The sequence below is a fragment of the Carcharhinus amblyrhynchos genome, chromosome 22, assembly GCF_965287045.1.
Source record: "Carcharhinus amblyrhynchos chromosome 22, sCarAmb.v2.hapA, whole genome shotgun sequence".
NCBI lineage: Eukaryota > Metazoa > Chordata > Chondrichthyes > Carcharhiniformes > Carcharhinidae > Carcharhinus > Carcharhinus amblyrhynchos.
The window spans coordinates 9,721,394-9,747,328 of NC_137345.1; the positions used below are offsets into that span (position 1 = coordinate 9,721,394).

General features: G+C 38.9%; 2 protein-coding genes across 4 annotated transcripts in view; one reads left to right on the forward strand and one right to left on the reverse strand.

Annotated features, from left to right (window-relative positions):
• The window catches only part of LOC145356876 (guanine nucleotide-binding protein G(t) subunit alpha-2), a 53,171-nt gene extending 40,359 nt beyond the window's left edge, over positions 1-12,812 (forward strand). For both annotated transcript variants that reach the window (XM_080209843.1, XM_080209844.1), the window contains exons 6-9: positions 1,713-1,842; positions 6,240-6,393; positions 8,174-8,368; positions 10,313-12,812. In XM_080209843.1, coding sequence (XP_080065969.1) covers positions 1,713-1,842; positions 6,240-6,393; positions 8,174-8,364 — 475 coding nt within the window. In that variant the 3' untranslated portion in view covers positions 8,365-8,368; positions 10,313-12,812. The remainder of the gene's footprint in view (positions 1-1,712; positions 1,843-6,239; positions 6,394-8,173; positions 8,369-10,312) is intronic.
• Positions 12,813-12,895: 83 nt separating this feature from the next.
• LOC145356874 (guanine nucleotide-binding protein G(i) subunit alpha-3-like) overlaps positions 12,896-25,935 on the reverse strand; it is a 34,913-nt gene continuing 21,873 nt past the window's right edge. For both annotated transcript variants that reach the window (XM_080209841.1, XM_080209842.1), the window contains exons 5-9: positions 24,755-24,883; positions 20,453-20,582; positions 17,858-18,011; positions 17,186-17,398; positions 12,896-16,980 (exon numbers count right to left, since the gene is read on the reverse strand). In XM_080209841.1, coding sequence (XP_080065967.1) covers positions 17,208-17,398; positions 17,858-18,011; positions 20,453-20,582; positions 24,755-24,883 — 604 coding nt within the window. In that variant the 3' untranslated portion in view covers positions 12,896-16,980; positions 17,186-17,207. The remainder of the gene's footprint in view (positions 16,981-17,185; positions 17,399-17,857; positions 18,012-20,452; positions 20,583-24,754; positions 24,884-25,935) is intronic.

A 25,935-nucleotide genomic window follows, 5' to 3' on the forward strand; every position in this document is an offset into this window, starting at 1 on the left:
CTCACACACATTTATGGTGGCACAGTGTTAGCATTGCTGCCTCACAGCACCAGAGACACAGGTTTGATTTGTGGCTTGGGTCACTGTCTGTGTGGAGTTTGCACGTTCTCCCTGTGTCTGTGTGGGTTTCCTCTGGATGCTCCGGTTTCCTCCCACAGTCCGAAAGACATGCTAGTTAGGTGCATTGGCCATGCTAAATTCTCTCTGTGTACCTGAACAGGCACCAGAGTGTGGCGACTCAGGGATTTTCATAGTAACTTCATTGCAGTTTTAATGTAAGCCTACTTGTGACACTAATAAATAAACTTAAAACTTCATCTTGTAGCGATGTTCCCTTGTTGGAGACTCTCCCACCAGTGAAAACTTCTCACCATCTATCCTGTCAAACCCCGCCTCAGGATCTTGAAGTTAAAATTAAAGTTTATTTATTAGTCACAAATAAGGCTTACGTTAACACTGCAATGAAGTTATTGTGAAATTCCCCTAGTTGCCACACTCCGATACCTGTTCAGGTCAAAGCACCTAACCAGCATGCCTTTCAAACTGTGGGAGGAAATCGGAGCACCCAGAGGAAACCCATGCAGACATGGGGAGAACGTGCAGGGGAGAACAGTGACCCAAGCCAAGAATCAAACCCGGGTTCCTGGCGCTGTGAGGCAGCTGTGCTAACTGCTGTGCTACCGTGCCAGTCTATGTTTTGATCCAAGTTAAACAGACTTCTGCGTATTTCTCTTACAGAAGTTGCAGTTATATTTTATTTAAAAAATTCCTTGGATGGCATTCATCTTGTCATCTGTGGTACTGGTTCTAAATGTCTGGCTATATGGGATGTGCACTTTAAAAATTAGTTACTTTCATCAAGGTGAGGGCATTACTGTTGGGGAATTGAACTTTATCCATTGCAGAAAATGAGTGTCGGCAGTAAACATCCCCTTATCAGATATAGCACAACCAGAGGCAGAATAAAGCTCCCCCACCCTTTATTGGTGTTCCCCAAATGGGAAAAGCACTTCATGTGATCCGCATTGTACTGACCATTCTATGGCCCTTCCTGAGTGCAATAGTCAGTTAGGATTGTAATAAGGAAAAGCTGTAGGTCCACACTCCTCCCAATATAGATTGACAATATAATTTTATATGGGACCACTATGGCCAATGTAAAAAATATTTGTATCACCTACATGGCCCAGGTCCTCAGCAAGAATGGCGAGCATTCGACCAACTATTGCACTCATGTCTGGCATTCAAGAAGGATGCTGCCAAATGGCATAAAGCTTTCTTTTACATAAACCATTCATAGAATCACAGATTCCCCACAGTGCAGAAGAAAGCCATTCAGCCCATCCAGCTTGCACTGACAACAATCCCATCCAGGCCCTATCCCTGAAACGTCACATGTTTACCCTGCTCGTCTCACTAACACTAAGGGGAATTTAGCTTGGTGAATCAACCTAATCCCATCTTTAGAGTGTGGGAGGAAACCGGAGCAACCAACCCGGGTCCCTGGTGCTGTGAGGTAGCAGTGCTAACACTGTGCCATCGTGTTGTTCAAAATGAATGGCTGGTCTTCCTGAAACAAAACTTTTAACTAGATAGTTTCAAAAATGAGATTTGAGTAGGGTCTAATTCCTTGCAGTTACAGCACAATTGTCAGTCTTTATCAGGCTGGTAAGGTAACACAGCTAACCATATAATTTCTGTTCTAACCTCAGAATGTTTGATGTTGGTGGCCAGAGGTCTGAACGGAAGAAGTGGATCCATTGTTTTGAAGGAGTTACCTGCATTATTTTCTGCGGCGCTCTCAGTGCGTATGACATGGTGCTGGTGGAGGATGATGAAGTGGTGTGTAACTCCAGATATGTGTGTTCACTAAATCAATTCTGCATGGGCATTTAAAATCTTGCATGTAGTGCTGGCAGCGATTACATTTTTACTCATTTGTGGGACATGGGCGTTGGCTGGGCCAGCATTTATTGCCCGTCCCTAGTTGCCCAGGGGCAGTTGAGAGTCAACCACATTGCCGTGTCTCTGGAGTCACATGTAGGCCAGGTAAGGATGGCAGATTTCCTTTCCTAAAGGGCATTAGTGAAGTAAATGGGTTTTTCTGACAATTGACAATGGTTTCATGGTTATAATTCCAGATTTTTAAAATTGAATTCGAATTCCACTCTCTGCAGTGACGTGATTCGAGTCCTCTACCCCAGAACATTAACTGATTTTCTGGATTAATAGTCTAACATAATACCACTGGGCCATTGCCTCCCCTACTAGGCCTTCCTCCAATCTAGCCTCTTTGCATGGGATGAAGCATTTGGCTGGGCCAGCATTTATTGCCCATCCCAGGGGGCAGTTGAGAGTCAACCACATTGCTGTGGCTCTGGAGTCACATATAGGCCAGACCGGGTAAGGATGGCAGATTTCCTTCCCTAAAGGACATTAGTGAACCAGATGGTTTTTCCGACGATTGACAATGGTTCCATGGTCACCAGTAGATTCTTAATTCCAGATTTTTTAAAATTGAATTCAAATTCGAATCCCGCCATCTGCCGTGGTGGGATTCAAACCCAGGTCCTCAGAACATTCACTGAGTTTCTGGATTAATAGTTTAGCGATAATACCACTATGCTATTGCCCCTAGTACCTTCAAATCATCTGAAGTTTTCAGGTGGACTAAATAGATGAAGGGGTTGGCATAGCACAGGCATGATAGGCCCAATGGCCTCCTTTTGTGCTTTAAGATTCTAAAATCCTGGCCCCCTGAACAAATGATGGTATATCAAAACAGAAGAGGAGGTGTTTCTGGAAAAAAATGCATTTTCTAAGGAATGGGCAGCACAATAGCACAGGGGTTAGCACTGCTGTTTCACAGCTCCAGGGTCCTGAGTTCGATTCCTGGCTCAGGTCACTGTGTGGAGTTTACACATTCTCTTTGTGTCTGTGTGGGTTTCCTCCAGGTACTCTGGTTTCCTCCCACAGTCTAAAGATCTGGGGGTTAGGTTAATTGGCCATGCTAAGAAATTGCCCCTTAGTGTCCAGGGATGTGTAGGTTAGAGGGATTAGTGGGTATAATATGTAGGGATATGGGGGTAGGGCCTGGGTGGGGTTGTGTTTGGTGCAGACTCAATGGGCCGAAAGGCCTCTTTCTGCACTGTAGGATTCTATGAATGTAATTAAAGTTTACTTGTTTATTTGTCACAAGTGAAGTTACTGTGAAATTAAGTGAGGTGAGGTACAGTGAGACTAAAGTACATCACCATTGGGTGCTAATTCAGTGACGTCAACCCAATACAAGCTCTGACCTTTATATTAACACATTGCTGCTTTGACTGAAATGTGCTAGATTTAATTTAGCGCATTGCGGGTAAATGGTTATGTCTCATGTTCATTCAGCGCAAAGTCACTCAGTAACCAGGTCTCAGGTACAATCAGTGCGATAGCTGTGTCACTGTGGTGTCATTCGGCAGAACATTGCCACCGTGATTAGAATGTATAAGTATTGATTCGGAGCTTTACTGCACCAGGGATCCAACCAATGAAATGTGATTCTGTGTTTATGCTCAGTTTCTTAAGTGCTTACAGTGGCATTGGTCCCACACTTACGTACCAAGGACAGATGTCTCATAAAATTGGCCCTGGTGATTAGAGTTTATGAAGAAAGCTTTCTATAAATAAGTTCAACTGGTGTGGCAGCAACATAAAACTAAACCTGCAGTGGCAGCAATATGCATTCAGGTTTTTAAGAACTTTGCCTTGGCAGTAATCCGTAATTCTGTTAGACAACGATTGAATATCAAATTACAAATTAGCATTCTATTAAAACCTGGTCTGACACCGATCATTGAAATTTTGATTAATCATCTGTGGAAGGTTTCAGCTCAGCTGGTGACCTAACTAGGTTTTCTAAGAAATTTTCTGATGGATAATGAAGCTCTTGGGGGGGTGAGTTGGATCAGACACATGCTCAGAATTTCCTTCAAGTATCACTGTGAATTTCCCAATTGTCCTCACTGTCCCAGCAGCTGGAGATAGGAATGTAGGAATTAGGAGCAGAAATAAGCAGATTCAGCCCTTCAAGCCTGCTCTGCCATTCAATCAGATCATGGCTGATCTCTCCCTGGTCTCAAATCCACCTCCCCACCTGGTCCCCATATCCCCTTTTTATTAGAAATATATCTATCTCTTTCTTGAAACTATTCAACAATTCAGACTCCTCTGCACTAAGGGGCAGCAAGTTCCACAAGCTCACCATCCTCTGCAATGAGAAGCAGATGAGCAGTGCTTGTTACGAACCTGTGTTTTGCCGCTCCCTTCTGTATCCGAGTGTTATCTCACAGTACAAAATTCAAAAACCCACAATTTTATAGTTCTCAACCTTATTTTCAAATTCTCCCATGGTCTCATCTCTCCCTATCATTGTAATCAACTCCAGCTTTGCAATCTCCCCAGATCTATGCTTCCCTCCAATCCTGCCTTCCTGCGCATCCTCAATTCTTAACGTTTCATCCTTGGGAGCTGAGCCTTTAGTAGCTTAGACGCCAAGCTCTGGAATTCCAAACATCCATCGTCTCCAAACCCCATCCACTCTGCCTACCTCCCCACCCCACCCCCATCCCCCCACACACACAAGCCTCTAACGCTCCTTTAAACCTCCATTGATAATGAAGCTTTTTCTCTTTATCCTTATCCAACTTGCGCCAAATTTTGTGTAAAGAAAATGGAGTTGATGTTTCAACTCTGTATGGCTTTTGTTCAGAAGCTCTGAAGAAGGATCATACAGATGTGAAACATTAACTGTTTTTATTCTCCACAGATGTGACCAGACCTGGAGGGAAGCATAAATCTGGGAAGATTGCAAGCCTGGAGTTAATTACTGTTTTTCCAGCGTTTTCTGTTTCAGATTCCAGCTTCCTTTCATATTGTTGTGCCAAGTTTTGTTTGATTACACCCCCGTGACTTTAAAGGTATCACATCAGTGCAGGTTGTTTTTGCAGCAGCAAAGTGTCACTCAAGAGGCTCTTCCCGCTCAGAAAGGACAGTAGGACTACAGGGCACAGCCTCAAGATAAAGGCGGGGTGCGGTTTAGAACGGAGTTGAGGAGGAACTTCACTCAAAGGGTGGTGAATCTCTGGAATTCTCTGCCCGTTGAAGTGGTGGAGTCTGCCTCACTAAATATATTTAAGATGCGGGTTGGTAGGTTTTTGATAGGCAAGGGGATCAAGGGTTATGGGGAGAGGGCGGGAATGTGGAACTGAGATACGACAGATCAGCCATGATCTTATTGAATGGCGGGGCAGGCTCGAGGGGCTAGATGGCCTACTCCTGCTCCTATTTCTTATGTTCTTATGTTCTTAAGAGATTTGGGTCTGAATTCTCCGACCTCGCCTGTGGCTGGGATTCTCCGGTCATGCTGCAATGAATGGAGATTTGGCTGAATGCCAAATTCTCTGTTCTTGCTGGCAGAGGTGATGGCCTCTGAGAATTTTGGATTTGATCTAATTTAAATGAAATTGTGCGCCATCAAAAAAGGCGAATCATGGACAGAAGTCAGATTTTCAGGCCTATTTCAGGTAACTTGACAAATTAAACCACAAAAATTAGCACGTCAAAAAACTAAATGCAAGTTTGGAGGCAACATTGTGTGATCCAAGGGTAACTGTAAATTCTATTGTTATTATTCAGTCCCTAACTTCCCTGGTCCCAGCAGAGTGGCTAATAATCAATACTTACATTGTGGCAGGAGCTGTTTTCCTCCAGTAGCCTGGTGACACCTTTGGTTTGATTTGATTTATTATTGTCACATGTATTAGTATACAGTGAAAAGTATTGTTTCTTATGTACTATACACACAAAGCATACCGTACATAGAGAAGTAAACAAGAGAATGCAGAATGTAGTGTTACAGTAATAGCTAGAGTATAAAGAAAGATCAACTTAATGCAAAGTAGGTCCATTCAGAAGTCTGATGGCAGCAGGGAAGAAGCTATTCCTGAGTTGGTTGGTACGTGACCTCAGATTTTTTTCCTGAGGGGAGAAGGTGGAAGAGGATATGCCCTCTGTTTCCTTTCTCCCTCATATGTTTCTCTGGTATATCCTTAAATGCATCTGTTCTATTTGCCTAAGGCCTTGTAGCATTTTGACCACTTTGAGTGGAAAATTTTCTCCCGAATTTCATATTTATGTTTTTTTTGTTCCTCCTCCACTACAATAGTGGTTTCAGCATCTCTATCTACTTCCTCTAGAACCGAATGCACGAGAGCCTCCATCTCTTCAACAGTATTTGCAACCACAGGTACTTTGCCGCCACCTCCATTGTGCTTTTTTTGAATAAGAAGGATCTTTTCCAGGAAAAAATCCAAAAAGTTCATCTAAGCATCTGCTTCCCGGATTATGACGGTACTTCCCATTTTTCTTTCCAATTTCTAAGAGGGAAATGTGATAGCGAGTTCAAATAGATCAAATTGACAAACCATTTCTTACTCAGCTCAAATGATTTAATATTCAACCTTCAAGTGTCCGCTGCTCTTTTGTGTTTATCTTTTAGTTCTCCAGTTGTGGTCAGTAAATTTGATCATAGCTTTGGCCAATACCTCATCAAATTTGTCACTGCAATTCCAAATTGATAAGGAATATCACATTAGTGATACCTGTTTGGTGCCTTCAATCTTCCAATCAGTATTTAGAAGAATTATACTTTAAATCTGTTGTTCTTTTTTCCATAATTTGATTTAAATTAATACTTCAGAAGTAAGCTACAGGCGAGGTATGTTCAACAAGTCAATGCTGAATTGCCTCTTGATTCTGTAATGGTAAGGGTTGAAACATTGCAAGGCAATTTAGACCAGCCATTGCTAGACTGGTCTTGCATAACACTGTTGGCTAAAAGTGGTTCTACCTGGTTTAACTGCCCGGAAGACCTAGGACCACGCCTGTGACCACAGCTGTTATCCCATGCCATAGAAAGTAGTATCCACACCATCAGTGCAATTTAATAATAAGGTAGCATGGCAGTTAGCACTGCTGATTCACGGCACTAGGAACCAGGATTCAATTGCAGTCTTGGAATCACAGGTGAGGTCGATTGGCCATATTAAATTATTCCTTAGTGTCCCAAGATGTGTAAATTAGTGGGATGAGTAGTGGGGTAAATATATGGGATAGGGCATAAAGCCTAGGTACGATGCGCTGTCAGAGATAAATCAAATGGTCTTCTGCACTGTAGAGATTCCAGGGCAGCACAGTGGTTAGCACTGCTGCCTCACAGTACCAGGGACCCAGGTTCAATTCCTGACTTAGGTCACTGTGTGGAGTCTGCACATGTTCCCTGTTGCTGTGTGGGTTTCCTGTGAGTGCTCTAGTTTCATCCTACAGTCCAAAAGATGTGCTGGTTAAGTACATTGGCTATGCTAAATTCTCCCTCAGTGTACCCAAACAGGCACTAGAGTGCGGTGACTAGGAGATTTTCACTTCATTGCAGTGTTAACGTAAGCCTACTTGTGACCAAAATAAACTTGTTTAGTCAAAGAAGACTCACAGTCAAGTTTAGAGAACTGACATTTCAAGCTATCCAGTAAAAACATGGACACATGTTGAGCCAAATTCACAGCTGAGTTTTAGTGACAGGACACATTACTCACCAGTCTGATTGGCCAGGAGTTCTTGCAGACGCAGCAGCACCAAAGAGAAGATTGGGCACTGCAAGGAGGACCACAAAGTGCTTTACAGATATTTGACACATAAGGATCAGATAATCTAGGGATAGTTGAGCAGCAGAGTGAGTTTTGGGGTGTGCAATTTTAAGGGGGTTGTCTGTATGTACACAGGCAACTCCATCCCCCCCCTCCAAATGATGTATCCTTTTCCTTTAACTTTGATGAAAGCTCTGTCAGAGAGCCAATGTGGACTCAGGGTTCTATGATATAGCAAGTAAAACTCCAACCAACTGCCAAAAAAATGGTCATTACCATCCTTTGTCATATTGAGGGGTTTGTAACTGACTAGAAACCTGCACTCATAGGCTTACTCCTGCAATAACTAAGAAATATTTGAACAGTTTCTTTAAAATGCTAGCAGATTTACAATAGCTTGAGTCATGTGATGTTGAATGTTCTGTTGGATTGACCATAAACCATGTTTCAGTGCAACATGGAGTAAACTCTTTGCATTCTATCGCTAGGCTCCAACACATATGATGATGCTAGTAATTACATCAAGAACCAATTCCTGGACCTCAACATGCGAAAAGATGTTAAAGAAATCTATTCACACATGACATGTGCCACTGACACACAAAATGTCAAGTTTGTGTTTGATGCTGTGAAAGACATCATCATCAAAGAAAATCTTAAAGATTGTGGCCTTTTCTGAACAGGTATGTAGGAATGTTTTGTAGAAGTGTATTTTTACTTGCCTTCAAGATAAAATTTAATAGAATCATAGCTATTGCAACACAGGCTAGTCAACCCATCAAGTCTATTCTGGCCATCTCTTGAGCAGTTCCATTCCCCCTCTCTATCCTGGTTACCCACCAAGTTTACTTCACTTCACTCAACTGTCCATTCAATTTCCTTTAGAAATCATTGACTATCTCCAATCCCACCACCCTCGTTGATAACTTCCTGGAGGTAGTTATCACTTGTTGTACAAAATAGTAAGTTCTCATTCCCCTTCTGCGTTAAGTCCAATGCTTGAATGTCTTGTTTCCCAACTGGACATCATACTCAAAAGTAACTATGATGTAATATTAAGCAATGAGTAAACCTATGATTGCATACAATTGCTTTCACAGCAGATAGTGGAGGAGACCAATCTAAAACCAAGTTCCCAGAATCCTACAGAGGGTTGTGCATGAAATAACCCTACTGTTTAACATAAATATAACAAAGCGGTGGCACAGTTGCAGTGGTTAGCACTGTGGCCTCACCGCTTCAGGGACCCGGGTTCAATTCCAGCCTTGGGTGATTGTGATAAGTTTGTACCTTCTCCCCTGGTCTGCATGGGTTGGCTATACTAAATTACCCTGTCATGTTCCAAGGTGTGAGGGTTAGATGAATTAGCCATAGGTAATGTGTGGGGTTAGTGGGATAGAGCAGGAAAGGATGCCTGGGTAAGATACTCTGTCAGAAAGTCAGTAAGACTCAATGAGCCAAATGGCCTCTTCTGCACTGTAGGGGTTCTATGATTCAAATTTAACAATCCAGAAAGAAATCACCCATCAAAAAAAATTACTAAACATCTAATTGCTGGGAGAAAAATCATATAAATGAGAACCCAGGATGTCCCAAAACATTACACCCATAATTACACAGCAAGACAAGGAATTATAGCATAATGACCAAACAAATGTTTTAATGACATTGTTTGGAAAGATAAATCATGGGAAACCGCTCTACTTTGAGCATCACAATGACATCTTTTACACCTGTGTAGGCAGATGGGGGAGCTTTGCTTTAAACTCCCTTTTGAAAGAGATTGTTCATATATACCTCTCAATCCAAATTAGTGTTTACCAATTACAATCTTTATTGCAGTCACTCCCAAAAACAAATGGTGTAGTTTCTAATAGTCTTCCATATTAGAACATATCAAAAATTGTTCTCTGGCTATTTTGTGACATTACATCCAATTTAAAAATGTATAAACTACTGGAGTAGGGCAGGTTTAAACAACTCAGCATTGGATTTCCCATCATATACTTTAGCTGTAATTGTACATCAGATGGTCACAGGGTAGGAACAACGTTAAAGGGAGGAGTTATGTTCCATTCTATAATTACCCTATCTTACACAGCTTGAATATTTCAAATACCCCTTTAAATCATCTGTTTTGGTATGTGAAGGCTTTTGTGGCATCTTAATTCAGTCTCCATTTCTCAGTTTTCCTAAAATCATGGTAGCAAAACAGAAGACAGTACACGGGTTATATTTCAGGTACATTTGACCCTTTATCAAAATTTTATCCCCATTGTATGTGTTTGATGCTATTATATTGTTTATCCCTTCATCTTGAGCTACTGCAGTCCTTTTCTATGATGGTGTAAGGTAGGAAATTTCAGAAAATGATACAACACTGAAGACAAATTGGTAGCACTTATTGAACTTAAAATGTTATGCAACTTGCAGGAAGATGGCATTCTTGTAATCTTGATGGCAATCTTCCCCACGAATGTTTTCCACCTTATTATAATGCCTGTTTTAGTCTTCACTTTGTTATACAAAAAGTGACTTTTTAAACAGATGCTACATGCCCTGACTGTTGCTCATTAATGTTTGATTTTATTCATCTTGAAACCTTAACATATGTTTTGCATCCCCAGGACCTTCAGGCTCCAGTCTTTGCAGTTTTGAGATGTGTCTACTTACCTTGGCTGAATATGCTTCATTCCAAGTTCTCCAAAGTCATCTTACCTCACCAGCGAGATATCAAAATAAAAAAATGTACAATTTGCCATGCATACTGTATTGCTTTCAGGTCTCAAACACTTCATTAATAAAAACAGCAAAGAGAAGGGAATGGACTTAAATCAGTGACTAATCTTTCAACGGTTCTCGGATTTTCTGCTGATGCATTTTCCACAAAAATGAACGGACGATGCAAGACAGATGCAAAACTGCCCTCTGCCATTTGGAAAACAATATCTGACCTTACCTAAGTGCATATAGCTCATTTAGTAAAGTTTTATTTGTCACAAGTGAGGCTATATTAACAATGCAATGAAATTACTGTGAAATTGCCCTAGTTTCCACACTTCAGTGCTTGTTCAGGTCAATACACCTAACCAGCACATCTTTGACTGTGGGAGGAAACTGAGCACATGGAGGAATGTGCAAACTCCATACAGTGACCCAAGCTGGGAATCAAATCCCGGTCCCTGGCACTGAGAGGCAGCAGTGCTAACCGCTATGCCACTGTACCACCACAGTTTCAGTTTTTACTCCTCATGGATTTGAACACATTTGATTGAACAGGGATATCACTGATTTCACTCTTATAAATAGGGTTCACAACAATTGTTAGAAATTATCTATATTTTGAAACATTATGCCTCATCACCGTACTTTCCTTCCACATACACATTTATACGTTTTTAAATTTTAAACTGCGAACATTACTAGATGCTGCCATGAACACAAAATGTTCAGCTAAACTGCATGCTGGTCAGAAACATAGAACAGTACAGCACCGTACAGGCCCTTTGGCCCTCGGTGTTGTGCCAAGCAATGTCCAAACCTAAGATCAAGTTATCCCACTCCCTATTATTCTGGTAAAATTTGAAGATCACAGGCAAGACAATTTTATTTGCATTAATGATCAGCTTATTAGAAATTTCTAAAAATAATACAACTTTTAAAGCGAAGTATTATAGATGGTAAATGTGAATCAAGAATTTTAATTAAAATTCCAATTGTATCTTTATTTTGGCATTTCAACCATCTTCATTTTCTGCTTTACTGCAATAAGTCTAATGGCATCTGAACCAAATAGGTGTATGAATAGGTATAAAGCATCAAAGGTTAGTATATCCCAATTGATATAAAATGTTTCTTTGATGGGCAAATATTAGTGCTATCAGATTGTCAGTTCTTCCAGAATTTTGTTTCTTGTAACAGATTATTCACTTTTATCCCTAATGATCCATTTCAGCTTCTTTTTCAAAGTGAAAAGACAGCCATCTCGGTACAAAAATAATGCTGCACTGAGTTAATATGTATTGTCCAAGATGGGGATGAAGTAACTAGTTAAGACAGAGGTACGAAATTGATTCATATTCGTTCTGCTCTCTGGTTTTTGTCATCGTATAGGTTTCACAATCACTGGCAGCATATTGGCACTTAAAGTGGTCGGACAACAAGTAAGTGTCTGGCATGACTAGCTATTTAAACAATCATGGAAAGTTTTATAAAGCCTCATCCAATATTCACTATAAAAGCTTAGTATTTATTCTAAGCTTGAGCGCGCTCGCCAATAACTATGATTAAGTATTTTAACCACAAGGTATTTGATAAACATGAGCAAGCAAGTGAGTGAGTGAGCATTTGTAGTCTTAGGTAATGCAAGTCAAGTTAAGATAAACACAGGTAATAGTGGGATAATTTTGGAGGCACGTCCTCAAGCTACAGTCAGTGATTTACCATAGCAAGTAAACATCGCTTCTCATGTACAAACAGCAGCACAAGCGTGCCTGCATTTTCTCAAATGGCAGAGAATATCAAAAACATTGTTAGCACCCATATAGCAATTTTTAAAAAATTAGTAACAGTTGTACACATTATTTTGCTTAAAATGTCCAGTTTTGCAGTAACTAGAATTTAAATAGAACTGATTTTTAAAAAAAATGAAGGTTGAGCAGCGAGTTGTCTATGGGCTCAGTCAGGTTGCAGATATTTTGTCTAAGGTTTATCTGAATTGTAGATGTATAAAGGCATCAGCTTGTTACAAATAAAGTTGTAAATTTCAGATGGTGCAAGTATGTTAAAGTTGAAATGGAATTTCTTAAAACAACCAAAGTTGTTTATAAATTCCCTTCTAAATGTAGCCTATAGATAACAATTGCACAGATTCAGGCCTTGACCTACATGTGGGAATTGTCTTTTCTCCCTATGAACATTAAATATTGAGGCCAAATCAAAAGGTTCCAATATAGTTCATATCGTAACTCATCATTACTGTTGCAACAGCGCCACAAAAGGAAATAATTTACAATTAAGGCTCCTGGTCAACAAACCTGGTGGTCAGATATCAATTTAAAATTTGCAGTTTAACTGAAGTACACAGACAATGGGTTATGACAGAACAATGACATTTAAAGTTGGATGTTGATTATTTCTCTTCTGTTCATCAAAATAAGGCTCTTTTCCCAAGAACTATTCATAGCGAGAGTCAAAACAACAGAGTCCAATGACAATCCCAAGCTCTATGTTATTTATATTTTATCCATTTAGAACTGTCACTACAGTAACAAAAGGAAGTCAGCACAGACAAGAATCAAAAGTTTAACCCAAAAAGCATTAGATGTTAAAAAAAACTACAGTTTACTAAATTGAATGAAACTGATAATAGCAGTGCGGCACAAATTTACAAAATACATAGTCAACAGATATTTATAGTTCTTTAAAAAGACAAACATTACATTGGACAATTAGAAGAGCTATTAGAAAATATCACAGTTCATTGTCGATTATTAAGTTATCCAAATAACTATGATTTAGCAAGAGTCAATGTTGAAACATGTTGAGGTATTATCAAGGACATCAAATGGACTCAAATGTGAACAGATGAGTCATTATGTACAGCAAATCAAGGTAAAAGTTCCCTCTGTAAATCCTCAAAGCAGACAGCTAATCCTATCAAAGCATTTGCCAACAGCCTTCTGAAACGTATAAAGTGTAAACTGCCAATGCCTACTTGTCTTGTAATGACCATCTTTCTTTCAATTTGTTTTGTTATTCTTCCTGATTGGAGATTAGGAATTTGCTATGTAGCAACTTGGTCCAAAATAAACCCATGTTCAGGCACTGACGTGTTAGAATTTTACTGAATGCTACTTTGAGAAACAAGTATTTTAATATTCTTCAAAACATGAAAAATGTAAGGCAATATTTATTAGTACTGGACAGATACATTCTACTGGCTGTGGGCCATTTAAGACAGCTCTCCATGTGCACCATGGCAGAAAACATGGGTCAACCTGCATCAGAAATATTTTATTCATGTACAAGCCTCCAGTCGTTATCAAGTTTTCGGGTAAATCTCCTCTTTGGGATAACAGATGTACATAAGTGTGACTGACCCTCTGTGCAAGTCCCTATTTTTATAGCCTTCAAAATATTTTTCCATTACCCATTACCTTAAGACCTCAGGCCCAATAGGTGCAACCACAGAGAACTTCTCTTCACCAGTGATTCCTGACAATCAACCAATAGCCACCTCCAAACTTGCACATGTTTTCTTTTAATGCTGAAAGTCTCTTCAGACTCCCATCTCCATTGCTATGCTTTGTTTTCCCTTACAGCTCATCACTGACTCCTACACGTTCAATGCTCCTGTCAAACCAGAGAACCTATGCACCACTCTACATGAAACTTCGAGAAATTCCCTGCTGTAAATTAGTAGATGACCTTTCTGGTTGCAAGAAAGCAGCAAATGAATAACGTGCACTATTTGGAATTTCAAGAAAAATTGCATTCATAAAAAGTTGAAGAAAGCCAAACCATATCACCAGCTCTGAGATGTAAAGCATTTCATAAGTCACAGCTTAGTACAACTGGCAACTGCCTTTATTCTTAAAATGAACAGCATACCTATAGAAATGAAACTGTTAGAATTTGCATTGGTTACTGTTCCCACTGAACTGTGATATTCAACATTTATACATATGAATGTTGATATACAATAGGTCATGTTTCCCCACAGATGTCTCAGATTATGATTTAAAGTCTACAGTTACAGAAACTGAAGACTGAGCTTTACTAAACATTGAAATAATGAAGGTCACCAAGTTATTGTTCAACTTATCCTGGATTACATGCAGCTCAAATTGGCCAGGATTTCTTTTTTTAAAAGCCCTCCACCCTCCTACAATGCTCGATGGGCTGCAGATGAATTCCTGCCAAAAGTACTGCAACTCAGATCATTAAAATTAGGCAAAAGGCAGCTCTTCAGCACCTGTTTAGGCCGGTCTATTTCAATGCCATTGTCCAGCTGACTCATTCCCTTAAAATCTGAGTCCAAATATATATCAACTCCCTTATAAGTAATAGCCTGTGGTTTCACATTTGATATCATAATTCATATGTAAAGAAAATTCTTCCAAACTTGAGGCCTATCCCAGCAGAGTGGCAGACCACAGAAAGAATGCCTCCCCATGCTTTATGGAATAGTCTGTTACCTGAAATATAGAAGTAATAGGAACTGAAACAACAAATTGTTTATTCAGAAGGGCCAGCACATGGAAAAATCTAGAGGACCTAGTAGGATAAAAAACGTGTGCACACTACAGACATTAAGGGGTGCTCAGTCCACTGGAAATGCAATCACTATGGAATGCAAAGCTGGGCCTCATCATAGCAAAGCTCCAACGTTATGTCAACTGAGTCACTTAGAAATTAAAAAAAAAAATCACCACTGACTCAATCACTCACAACAACCTGTTATGCCAAATGTGGTTTAGCATTAATTTTAATTTTTCACCTTAAAATTGTATTTGCTAGAGGAGGAGTTTTCCAGACATAAAAGTAAGCAATTCAAGTAAAAAAATCTGTAACAAATATTCCAATTATTTACTCAACATAGATTAATACCCTAAGGTTTCAATGAACACCAGAACCATTTTAAAAGAAAGCCAGAAAGTGAGTTATGGACTTTAATTTCGACATAGCCTGAATGTGACAACTGCTTTTTTGGAGCAGGGGAAGAAAGATGATTAAAACAATTATTAGTATCACAAGTAGGCTTATGTTAACACTGCAATTATTACTGTGAAAATCCCCTAGTCGCCACACTCTGATACCTGTTCGGGTACACTGAGGGAAAATTTAGCATGGTCAATGCATCCAACCAACATGTCTTTGGGACTGTGGAAGCACATGGAGGAAACCCATGCAGACATGGGGAGAACATGCAGACTCTGCAGACAACGACCTGAACTGGGACTCAAACCTGGCGCTGTGAAGCAGCAGTGCTAAACACTGTGCCATCGTTAAGATACAAACCATAATAAAATGTAACCATAGATGTGGCAATGTTTAACAATTCAAAGTCAAATTAACCAACTACAGTGCAAGTTATTAAACTATGGCAAGGAATTGTTAAATGCTTGGAATAAATAGCCTTGTCATGGAGGAAAACAGGAAACTCCTACAGAATTATGTTATCAATACACAATATATAATATATAAATATATTATATAAAATTGGTTAAGGCTTTTCAGGGTTTGATTCGATTCTTGTGTCTATATGGCAGTGCTATACAGTATAATAAAAACAGTCAAGTGGCAATTGAATCATACCATTTTACACATCATAACTGTGATATCCAAACCCTTTTAATTTGTTTGTATTTTTAAACCAAGTTCCAGATTAAAACCTCTGCATTTTAGAAAAATTACAGGCGCCAAAGCAAAATCAAAGTAGGTACAATACATACAGGGCAATTGTTTAGAAAACTTTTGGTTTGATTTTAACTGGCTAGATTTTAAGCCTTGCAATGTTTTTATATTTGGCAAACCTTGAACAATAGATGGCACATGAAATTCCAATGGCAGTGCATAATTTTAACCAGTTACGGAATACTAAACTGTCAGATGTTCATAAATCACTATATTGTGTGGACCTTAATACTGCATTCTAACTGGGCAAACATATTTGAAATAATTTGCATTGGTGTTGGTCTCTAGAAGTTAGTATTGTAGTCAGGTTTTCCTCTGGATGTGCTAATCAGAACTACCATCAATGTTAGAAGATGTAATTTGTTGCATGTTAACAAAACAACATAATACAATCCTTGAATTTCATATTGGTCCAAATGTCATTTAAAACTAGTAAAAGGACTGATGGCCAGTTATGACAAAACAAGTTCCAACAATTCATGGTGTTACAAAGTTTAGCAACAAATGCAGATTAAAAATACTTGATGAAATGCTTTCTTAAAAAAGTAATCTAATGGTCATAGATTTCACCATCTTTTGGTCAATCAATACAATTGCATATCAACATGAAGACAGAATAATCGGGAACAAAAGAATGAAGAAAACGTTCTTGAACACAATGCTGAATCTGCACATTAGGTACCTACTCATTTCAGACTAAAATGCCATTTTAAAAAAGTGTTCATAATACATATTTAGTAATTGAATGAATATCTTGCATGCAGCCTCCTTCATGACAGCAGTCATTTCTCTTCTAACCTGTTCCCTTTGGCAGGCAGCATAACCAGGAAATAAAATGGTCCACCTGCAGGCTCCTTTTTATTAACAAAAGGTTCACCTAAAAAAATGTAATTTCAGATGTTTTCAAAAATTGCTAAGTAAAATACAGTTTTATAAAAAATGTTTTATGTCCAGCAGTAATATTAGTCTGTGTTCACTAAAATTTGTTAAAATGGCCAGTAACCTTTAATCACCCACCCCACAAAATATACTGTAAACAGATTTTGCGTGCTAGTAGCAAATCTTAGTTGAGATTCGCTCACCTGGATACACTCTCAACAAGTCTCAGTATAATCCACATTCTTTCAAGTTATTTTTGATGATGACATCTGTCACTGCATCAAACACAAATTGCACATTCTTGGTATCTGTGGCACATGTGAAATGAGTGTAGATCTCCTTGGTTTCTTTTCGCCTGTTCAGATCTTCAAAGTGACACTGAATATATGCTGCAGCTTCCTCGTACGTGTTGGATCCTGATCAAAAGTTAATGATGTAGTTTGCATTAGACGAGGAGGGGAAAAAATTACAAACAAAATCCTATTTTGTTTTGGACCAATGATAACATTTACAGATACCATTAATGGAACTTAGTTTTGAAACTGATTTGACAAAGGGGTACATATTTCTACAGAATGTCTGAACAATGGTATTACTGGGTGGAATGCATTTCAGGATTTAAAATCTCCTGGCAGTCTAGCATGTTAAATGCCACTGTGTTTATAATGTCACCCCCCACCATGAGTATTATCAAGCATCTAACTTACCTCTAGACATCTATTCTATGAAGTTTGGGTGGGATTGCAGTGCTAGTTTATGCAATTGATTCACTGCTATTTGATACAATGTTAGTGTAACAAAGCCTTAAATCTAATTTTGATCAAGGCAATTTCATATCAAATTGAAAGCTGTTATTCAAAGGTGTAATAACATACCTGCGTATTCTGGGTAACAAATCGTCAAAGGACTTCTCTTAATCTTCTCTTCAAATAGATCCTTTTTATTCAGGAACAGAATAATGGATGTGTCTGTAAACCACTTGTTGTTGCAAATACTATCAAAAAGTTTCATGCTCTCATGCATTCGGTTCTGTGGAAACAAAATGCTATTGTTTGTACTGCACAGATGCTTTTATCAGTTTAATCCTATCTTAATTAAGCATCCAAGAAATGCCTGTAGTGAAGAAAAGCACACCAAATAATTACTAGGCAATGTTAATACATAAAAATATCACACTGAAATGTTAGAACAAGTATTCCGCCACCTCATGTTTAGGTATTACCAGGACATCATTCAACTTTTAGGAGGTTTACTTTATTGCAGACTTTGGGAGAAGATTAGGTTGGTCCTCTTTATAAAATTATCAGGTTATGAAGGTGGGTTGGAAAGAGGAATGTGAATTCTCTGAACTAGCAGCACTGATTATTCTGCGAACTGATGCTTTACATTGGTCTGGAATTTAATTTCAATTATTCAGCCAATAAAATGTCATTCATGACTGATGGAGAGATTTACCTTTAAGCTTGAAAATAGACTATGAAAACAATCTTGCAAAAGGTTAGTGTTTCCTTCTTTTAAATTATTTATGGATATCTGGTCAAAACCTGTTCAAGGTGATTACTGCAAGACCAGTTCTTACCACTGACTAATGGATCTGATAATTTAAGCAAGGTTCCAAAGCATTGACATCAGCTTACTTCTGCACATTTCATATGGCATGGAATATTCTTACAAATTCAAACCAATCTGAATGAATTCTCTATCATTTAAACTACGCAGAATTTCTCTCATAAAATTCTACCTTATAAGTGTCCAGCTAATGTGAAAATGGGTGAGTTACAGATCCGTTTTTTGGGTGAGTTTTTAACTGTTTCTAGCTATTAGAGGCAGTGAGCAGGGCTTAATTAGCCAACCAATTATTGCGCATGTGCAGACCTCTGTTGCTATGCATAAAGTTTACTTGTCACAAGGCAAGCTTCCATTAACACTGCAATGAAGTTCTGTGAAATTCCCCTAGTTGGCAGTCTGGCGCCTGTTCAGGTCAGTGCACCTAACCAGCACGTCTTTCAGAACGTGGGGGAAACTGGAGCATGTGGAGGAAACCCATGCAGACACAGGGAGAACGTGCAAACTCTACAGAGTGACCCAAGCTGGGAATCGAACCCAGGTTCCTGGTGCTTTGAAGCAGCAGTGCTAACCATTGTGTTACCGTGCCGCCCCTGAAAACCTCTGTGTTCCCCTCTCTGGGTGTTCTAGTTTCCTCCCACAGTCCAAAGATGTGCAGGTTAGGTAGACTGGTCATGTTAAGTTGTCCCTTTGTGTCCCAAGATGTGTTGATTAGATGGATAACTATGGTAAACGTATGGGGTTACAGGCACAGAGCAGAGTAGCGGGCCTGAGGAAAATAATCAGTGCAGTCCTGATGGGCTGAATGGCCTCCTACTGCCCTGTCGGGATTCTATGAACTCCACCAGTCCTACTAACTGTGTCTGGCCTTTATCTATAATCTTCCCCTGTGAAAACTGTATCAGGTCTACCAAAACCTGAGCAAAATACTAGTATCCTTTATCTGAAACCTTTGGGACCAGTTATGTTTGGGTATTTAGATCATTTTTAGGTCTATTGCACGTACGGTAGACCAAGGCCTACTTGCATTACAATAGCCTAGGCTATGGTCTACAAATACTAGGTTGTTTCTCCATGTGCCAACTCTGTTATACCCTACTTCTTACCTATTAACACTCATCACACCTGTAATTATATTACATTGCTTTATTAACACACAAAATAACTGCACAACCAAGTTTAGTTTTTGGATGTATTCGATTCTCAAGCATACAGATAAAGGATATTCTAGCTTCATTTTACACACCTGATCCTTTAATATAACCCAATTGTTTACTCGCCTTTCTCCTTGCAATGTGTTTGAAAAACACTTTCTGGATTCTTTTGTTAACATTGATTTATTTCTCTTGTTTATAACCTTTAAAGTATTTGGATTATTGTGTTCCTGCAAGCCATCTTATTAAACTATTGTTGATTGAATCTTCCTATGCTTTTCAAAACTTAAATAGGTTTTCTTTCCTCACTTGTATAATAGTAAGAAACGCATTCCATTTTAAATCTCGCTTCCTCAGTCGTAGCTCCAAAAAAAAAACTGGTTTTAAAGTCTTGCAACACTACACTATTTATCTTTAGGTTATTTTTTTAACTACATATTGTCTCATTTGCTGCTATAAGCTCTTATGTTCAGAATTTAACTGGTAGCTGTTCTAGGTCAGTTGTGCTCCATCAAAAATAACTTGACGAAATTAATTTTTTTGACAGAACATGAAACCAAATACTAAAATTCTTTATATGAACATCAATTTCATTCATCTTGAACATGACGATCCTCTCTGAAAAGACAATAATTAAATTTTAGTATGTACACAATTGCAGCAGGCAGTTAATGAAACCCTGTAAGGACACAATCTTGGCCTATTTCTTTGCTGTTTGACAAACAGAACTAGAACACAAAATGTACGCACCATTTCTTCATCTTCGGCAAGCACAAGGTCGTAATCACTCAATGCCACACAGAATATTATTGCAGTTACACCTTCAAAGCAATGAATCCATTTCTTCCGCTCTGATCGCTGTCCTCCTACGTCAAACATTCTAAAATGGACAGGAAGCAATTAAATTAACATTACGAATCATTCCCAGTCTTCTGAAAATGGCACAATAAATTAGGAATGTGTGAATAGGTTTTGACATAGTAACATGTTGCACATATGATTTTATAAACACACACACACATACTATATATAGAGTATCATGCAGAATCTGGGCAATAGTTTTAAACCGTAGACATAAGCTTCTGCAGACATCCAGAATTTTCTGCAATAAGCTGGCAACAAGTTATAACAATATTGAATGTGATATACCCACTCAAAGAATATAGTTGCATGTATTTTTAACAAATGTACATGGTGGCCTCTGAGCATCCAACTTTTGGCAGAAACCCAAGGGTATGTTTTAAGGATACGACACACATCGACTTTTCAAATCTATTCTACTTTCTCATATTTCCCATCAGTATTTACTATTGAGAAAGGCAAAGGTGGTGTTAGGGGGCTTCAGGAAATAAATTACGATGTACTGAGGAGTGTACATATTACGGGGGGGCGGGGGGGACCAGAGGGAGGGAGAGTGGGGAGGGGGACCAGAGGGAGGGAGAGTGGGGAGGATTGCGGGTCCTCAAGCAGAGATATTTGAACCAACAATAGTCTGACGATTGGAGGGTGGCAAATGTGTTTTGTTTAAAGAGGGTTGCAGTGAAAGCCTGGGAACTATAGACTGGTGAGCCTAATGTCTGTAATGGATAAGTTGTTAGAAGATATTCTGAGACATAACTTGATTGAGTTTTCTGAAGGAGTACCAAGAAGGTAGATGAGGGCAATGCTGTCAACATTGTCTACATGGATTTAGCAAGGCCTCTGACAACATACCACATGGTAGGTTGTTGCAGGTTAAATCTCATGGGATCCAGAGTGAAGTAGCCAAATGGATACAAAATTGGCTTGACGACAGAAGGCAGAGGGTGGCTGTAGAAGATCGTTTTTCAAACTGGATTCCTGTGACTAGTGGTGTGCCTCAGAGATTGGTGCTGGGTTCACTGTTACTTGTCATTTACATTAATGATCTGGAGAAGAGGCATGGTTAGTAAGTTTGCCGATGGCAGCAAGATTGGTGGCATAGTGGACTGTGAAGATGATCATCTAGGATTGCAATGATCAATTGGGCCAGTAGGCTGATGAATGGCAGGTGGAGTTTAATTTAGATAAATGGTAGGTGATGCAGTTTGGTCGATCGAACCAGGGCAGGACTTACTCAGTTAATGGTCGGGTGATGGGGAGACTTTTAGAAGAGATCTAGAGGTACAGGTTCATAGCTCCTTGATAGTGGAGTCACAGATGACAGGGTGGTGAAGGCAGCATTTGGCATGCTTCGTTTCATTGGTCAGAACATTGAATACAGGAGTTGGGATGTCTTGAAGTTGCACAAGACACTGATAAGGCCAAATTTGGAATCTATGTACAATTCTGGTCACCCTAATCTAGAAAGATTATTATTAAACAAGAAAGAGCGCAGAAAAGATTTACTAGGATGCTACTGGGACTCGTTGGTTTGAGTTACAAGGAGAGGCTGGATAGACTGGGACTTTTCTCTCCGGAGCACAGGAGGCTGTGGGGTAATCTTATAGAGACCTATAAGATAATGAGGGGCATAGATCAGCTAGATAGTCAACATCTTTTCCCAAATTGAGGGGAGTCTAAAACTAGAGGGCATAGATTTTCCCAAATTGAGGGGAGTCTAAAACTAGAGGGCACAATAGGGTCCAGAGGGTCAATTTTTTTTCACAGAAGGTGTGGAGGGAGAGGTGGAGGAGAGACAGAGAGAGAGAGAGAAAGAGAATTTGTGTCTGGAACAAGCTACAAGAGGTAGTAGTAGAGGTGGGCACAGTTTTGTCTTTTGAAAAGCATTTAGACACTTACATAGATATGATTGGTATACAGGGATATGGGCCAAATGCAGGCAATTGGGACTAGCTCAAAAGGTAAAACTGAGCGGCATGGACAAGTTGGACCGAAGGGCTTGCTCCCATGCTGCAAACCTTTACAACTTTACTGTAACTCCTTACTTTAGTTGTATATAATGTGCATGTATACTAGTAGACCATTAAGGTATGCTTGGTATATATAGCACAGATATAGATTAGCTTTTGATACACAAAATTAAATAAATTGAGTTTTAAAAGGAAAACTCTAATATACAACCAAAAATGTTTATCACAGGTACAACCAAAGGATATCCTAGCGATTTCTCAGCAACCCACCCAGGCATCAGTTTTGTTACAACCAGTCCCTGGACAAAGTCCCCTAATTTGTTAAGTCCTTGCATGGGACCCCAATTTTGTTATGCTCCTGGGGAGGGAAAATTAGCTGGCTCCCCTTTATTAACTCTCCTCCATGGCTGTCACAACAAGATTATTTAAAAGGATCCCTTCCCCCAGGCCAAATGTTTATTTTACTTTTTAGAAGGCAATTTAACCAGGCTTTCTTGGGTCAAAGAAAGACAAACTTTATTAGTTATTAAAACTTGAAATAATAATAAAATGCAGAGATCAGAAATGAGAAGTTATAAGTTCAGATATAAACTATCAGTCCTTAACTTGTCCATAAATGGCAATATGTTGCAGCCATTACATTGGATGAGTCCGGTAGAACTGACACAAACAAACAAATCAGGTCTGCAGCTAGCATTTTGACCCAGTCCCGTGTACTCCTGAAAGAGAAGTCTTGTGACCAAAGTTCTTGTTCTTTCTTTCAACACAACATTTCCACATTCTAAGACACAAATCAACAGGAGATAGGTTTTGGATGTCTGTCACAGGAATTAGTCTCCATTGCCTCTGCAACCACGAGGTTAAAGTTCAGTTTTTTGTATTTTTTCTTTCTCCTTTTCAAACCTCTGTTTGAAGAAATCCTTGACACTTTTCAGATGCGACATTCCACGTTATCTCGGGGCCAGTCAACTATAATCCACAGAGTTTTCTAGAAGGTGGTCACTTTACGTTCTCAGCTATCTTTGACTCTGTGGCTTTGCTTGTATTTCTTTTAAAAAAACATGCCTCTCTTAAACTTCAATATGCCTACAAGTAATGCATGTTTGTACAATATCCATACATCAATTCCCTACAGTGGATTCTCTACAAAGCAGAAGAGGCCATTCGGCCCATCAAATCTAGTAACAAGTATGGTAGCACTTTTGCTCTATTACAATTTCCACAGGTGCTAGCCTGCAAAGCATACTGCAGTCCAAAAGAAAATAATTTCATATCAGAAGGCAATTATTTTCAGATAGCAAGACTGTTTTGATTGAAATGCAAATCATATAGATTTCTTTCAAAAATCAATTTTGGCATTCAGTACCTGAGCAATTTGAGGCAGGAAGTAGAATAGGGAAAAAATGCTTACATATAGTTCCTTAGTTCTCTACCATAGGGCTTTCTTCATGCCATTTCTGGGTCTGCTAAGTCAACAAAATTATCATTGCATCATGTAGAAAGAAAACTATTCAGGCCATTATTTGAATTCCTATGTTACCTTGAAAGCAGTTGTACTGTTCCTGAACAGGATGCACATGGCTGCTGGGATTCAGTATTTCATGAGTCAAGAATGTGCACAAATTGCACACCTACGCTGCCATTCACTTAAACTTCGAGAACCAATACAATGACAGCCAAAGACAAAGTGGTTAAAATGCCCTATTCTGTTTGTTCTTTCCAAACTTTTAGCTGTATCTTGGTACATGGTAAAATAGCAAATCAAATCAAAAAATAATTTTCCTTGTCCTTTGCTGCTTTCTCTTAATCTGCTGTCTTTCCTCTCATTTCTGGATTTGAGCCTAGTTCATGTTATTTCCTTCTCCATTGTTCCCTCAAGTTTTTCTCTACTCATTTCTTTCACTGGTTAAAGAGGCAGATCTTTGCGCACACATCAAAGGGGTTAGAGGTGAGAAAATGGAATTACTTCGTGATTCCAGGAATTTGCAGTGCAAATATTACTAATCAATGAGGTTAAAAACTCCAATCATTCTCACTTGCCACAAAATGTCCTCTTGCAATAATTTATGATCATGCTAGAGATCAAAATTTTCCAAAATTGATTCTCAGTCCAATTGGATCACAGTCTTTAAGAATTTATGGTTTAGGGAAAGATGCTTAAATACATCATGTACTATTTGTAATTTTACACAATAGGTGATTAAGAATCATTATTACTCACTTAAAATACAGTTCTTTGAAGGTAAAGTGTGTCTCCACAATGCCTGTAGTTTTCACTCTCGTCCTCAAAACATCTTGTTGGGTTGGGATGTAGCCTTGTAAAGATATTCTATCCAAATCATTCAAATAACTAAAAGAAATAATTTACAATGAATGAATTTGATGACAAAACACAATTAAATTCAATTCATTTCCAAGGAGCAGTCTAATGATCTCTGCACTTTCAAACATTTCTCATTTGACATTTGGAATAACTTAATCAGTTTGATTGAAGAGTAAATATTAATGAAATCAGGAGAAAATGAGTTGGATGCAATCTGAGCTCAACAATGTAAGACATATATCACAGAATTGGTTATAATTTGGTACTGACTTGCCAGCTCAGATTAAAATGTTAGCTGTTGAGGAATTGGAAAATTGACTTAAGGGAAGCACTTCTTAGGTCGGGAGTAAGATACCCTTGCTGCAAGGTAGGAATGCAAAATATCCAACTGGTATTACTGTGCTACCACCAAGTGTTTCTAGGCAACTCGTGCCAAATCTTTAAAAAAGTAATTTTACATTTAGGTTGAAATGATTCTATGTACAATATCTTGCAAGGTTTACTTTAGCTATCCCTTGCAGTGGCCTTGACAGTTTGCAATATAAGAACTAGTGCTATTTAACACAAATGACCGCATGTCATAACTCTCTATTTGGAGCATGACAGCTCACTTATCAGTAGAATCACTGAAATCAAAATAGAAGGAGGTGGCACTCGGGAAGAGACAGGAGAAAGAGAAAGCACAAGTGAATATCTAGGTTTGAATACCAATTTTAAATTTAAACAGGTTTATTAGTTAATGAGCTGGTTCATTCAATTAACACTTTTGATAGAAAACAGGTAGTGCCATCATGTGCTTCCTGTCAAATCCATGATAATCAACAGAGATTCATCATGTAATTGTTTATACAAAGCCACTTCAGAGAAATTGATTTGCCAAGGCTGCTCTTGCTTGCCCCATTTATAGTTTTCTGGCTGACTACCTTCCTTCAGAATGAGAAAGATTGATACAGGGCAAGTATTTGGGATGCAAGCATATAAAATAGTTGCAACAGCAACAGTTGCCACCATCATTAACGAGTGCCAGTAAAAATGTTGAGATAACATTGATAAGCACCAGTTTCATTCATCTCTCACAC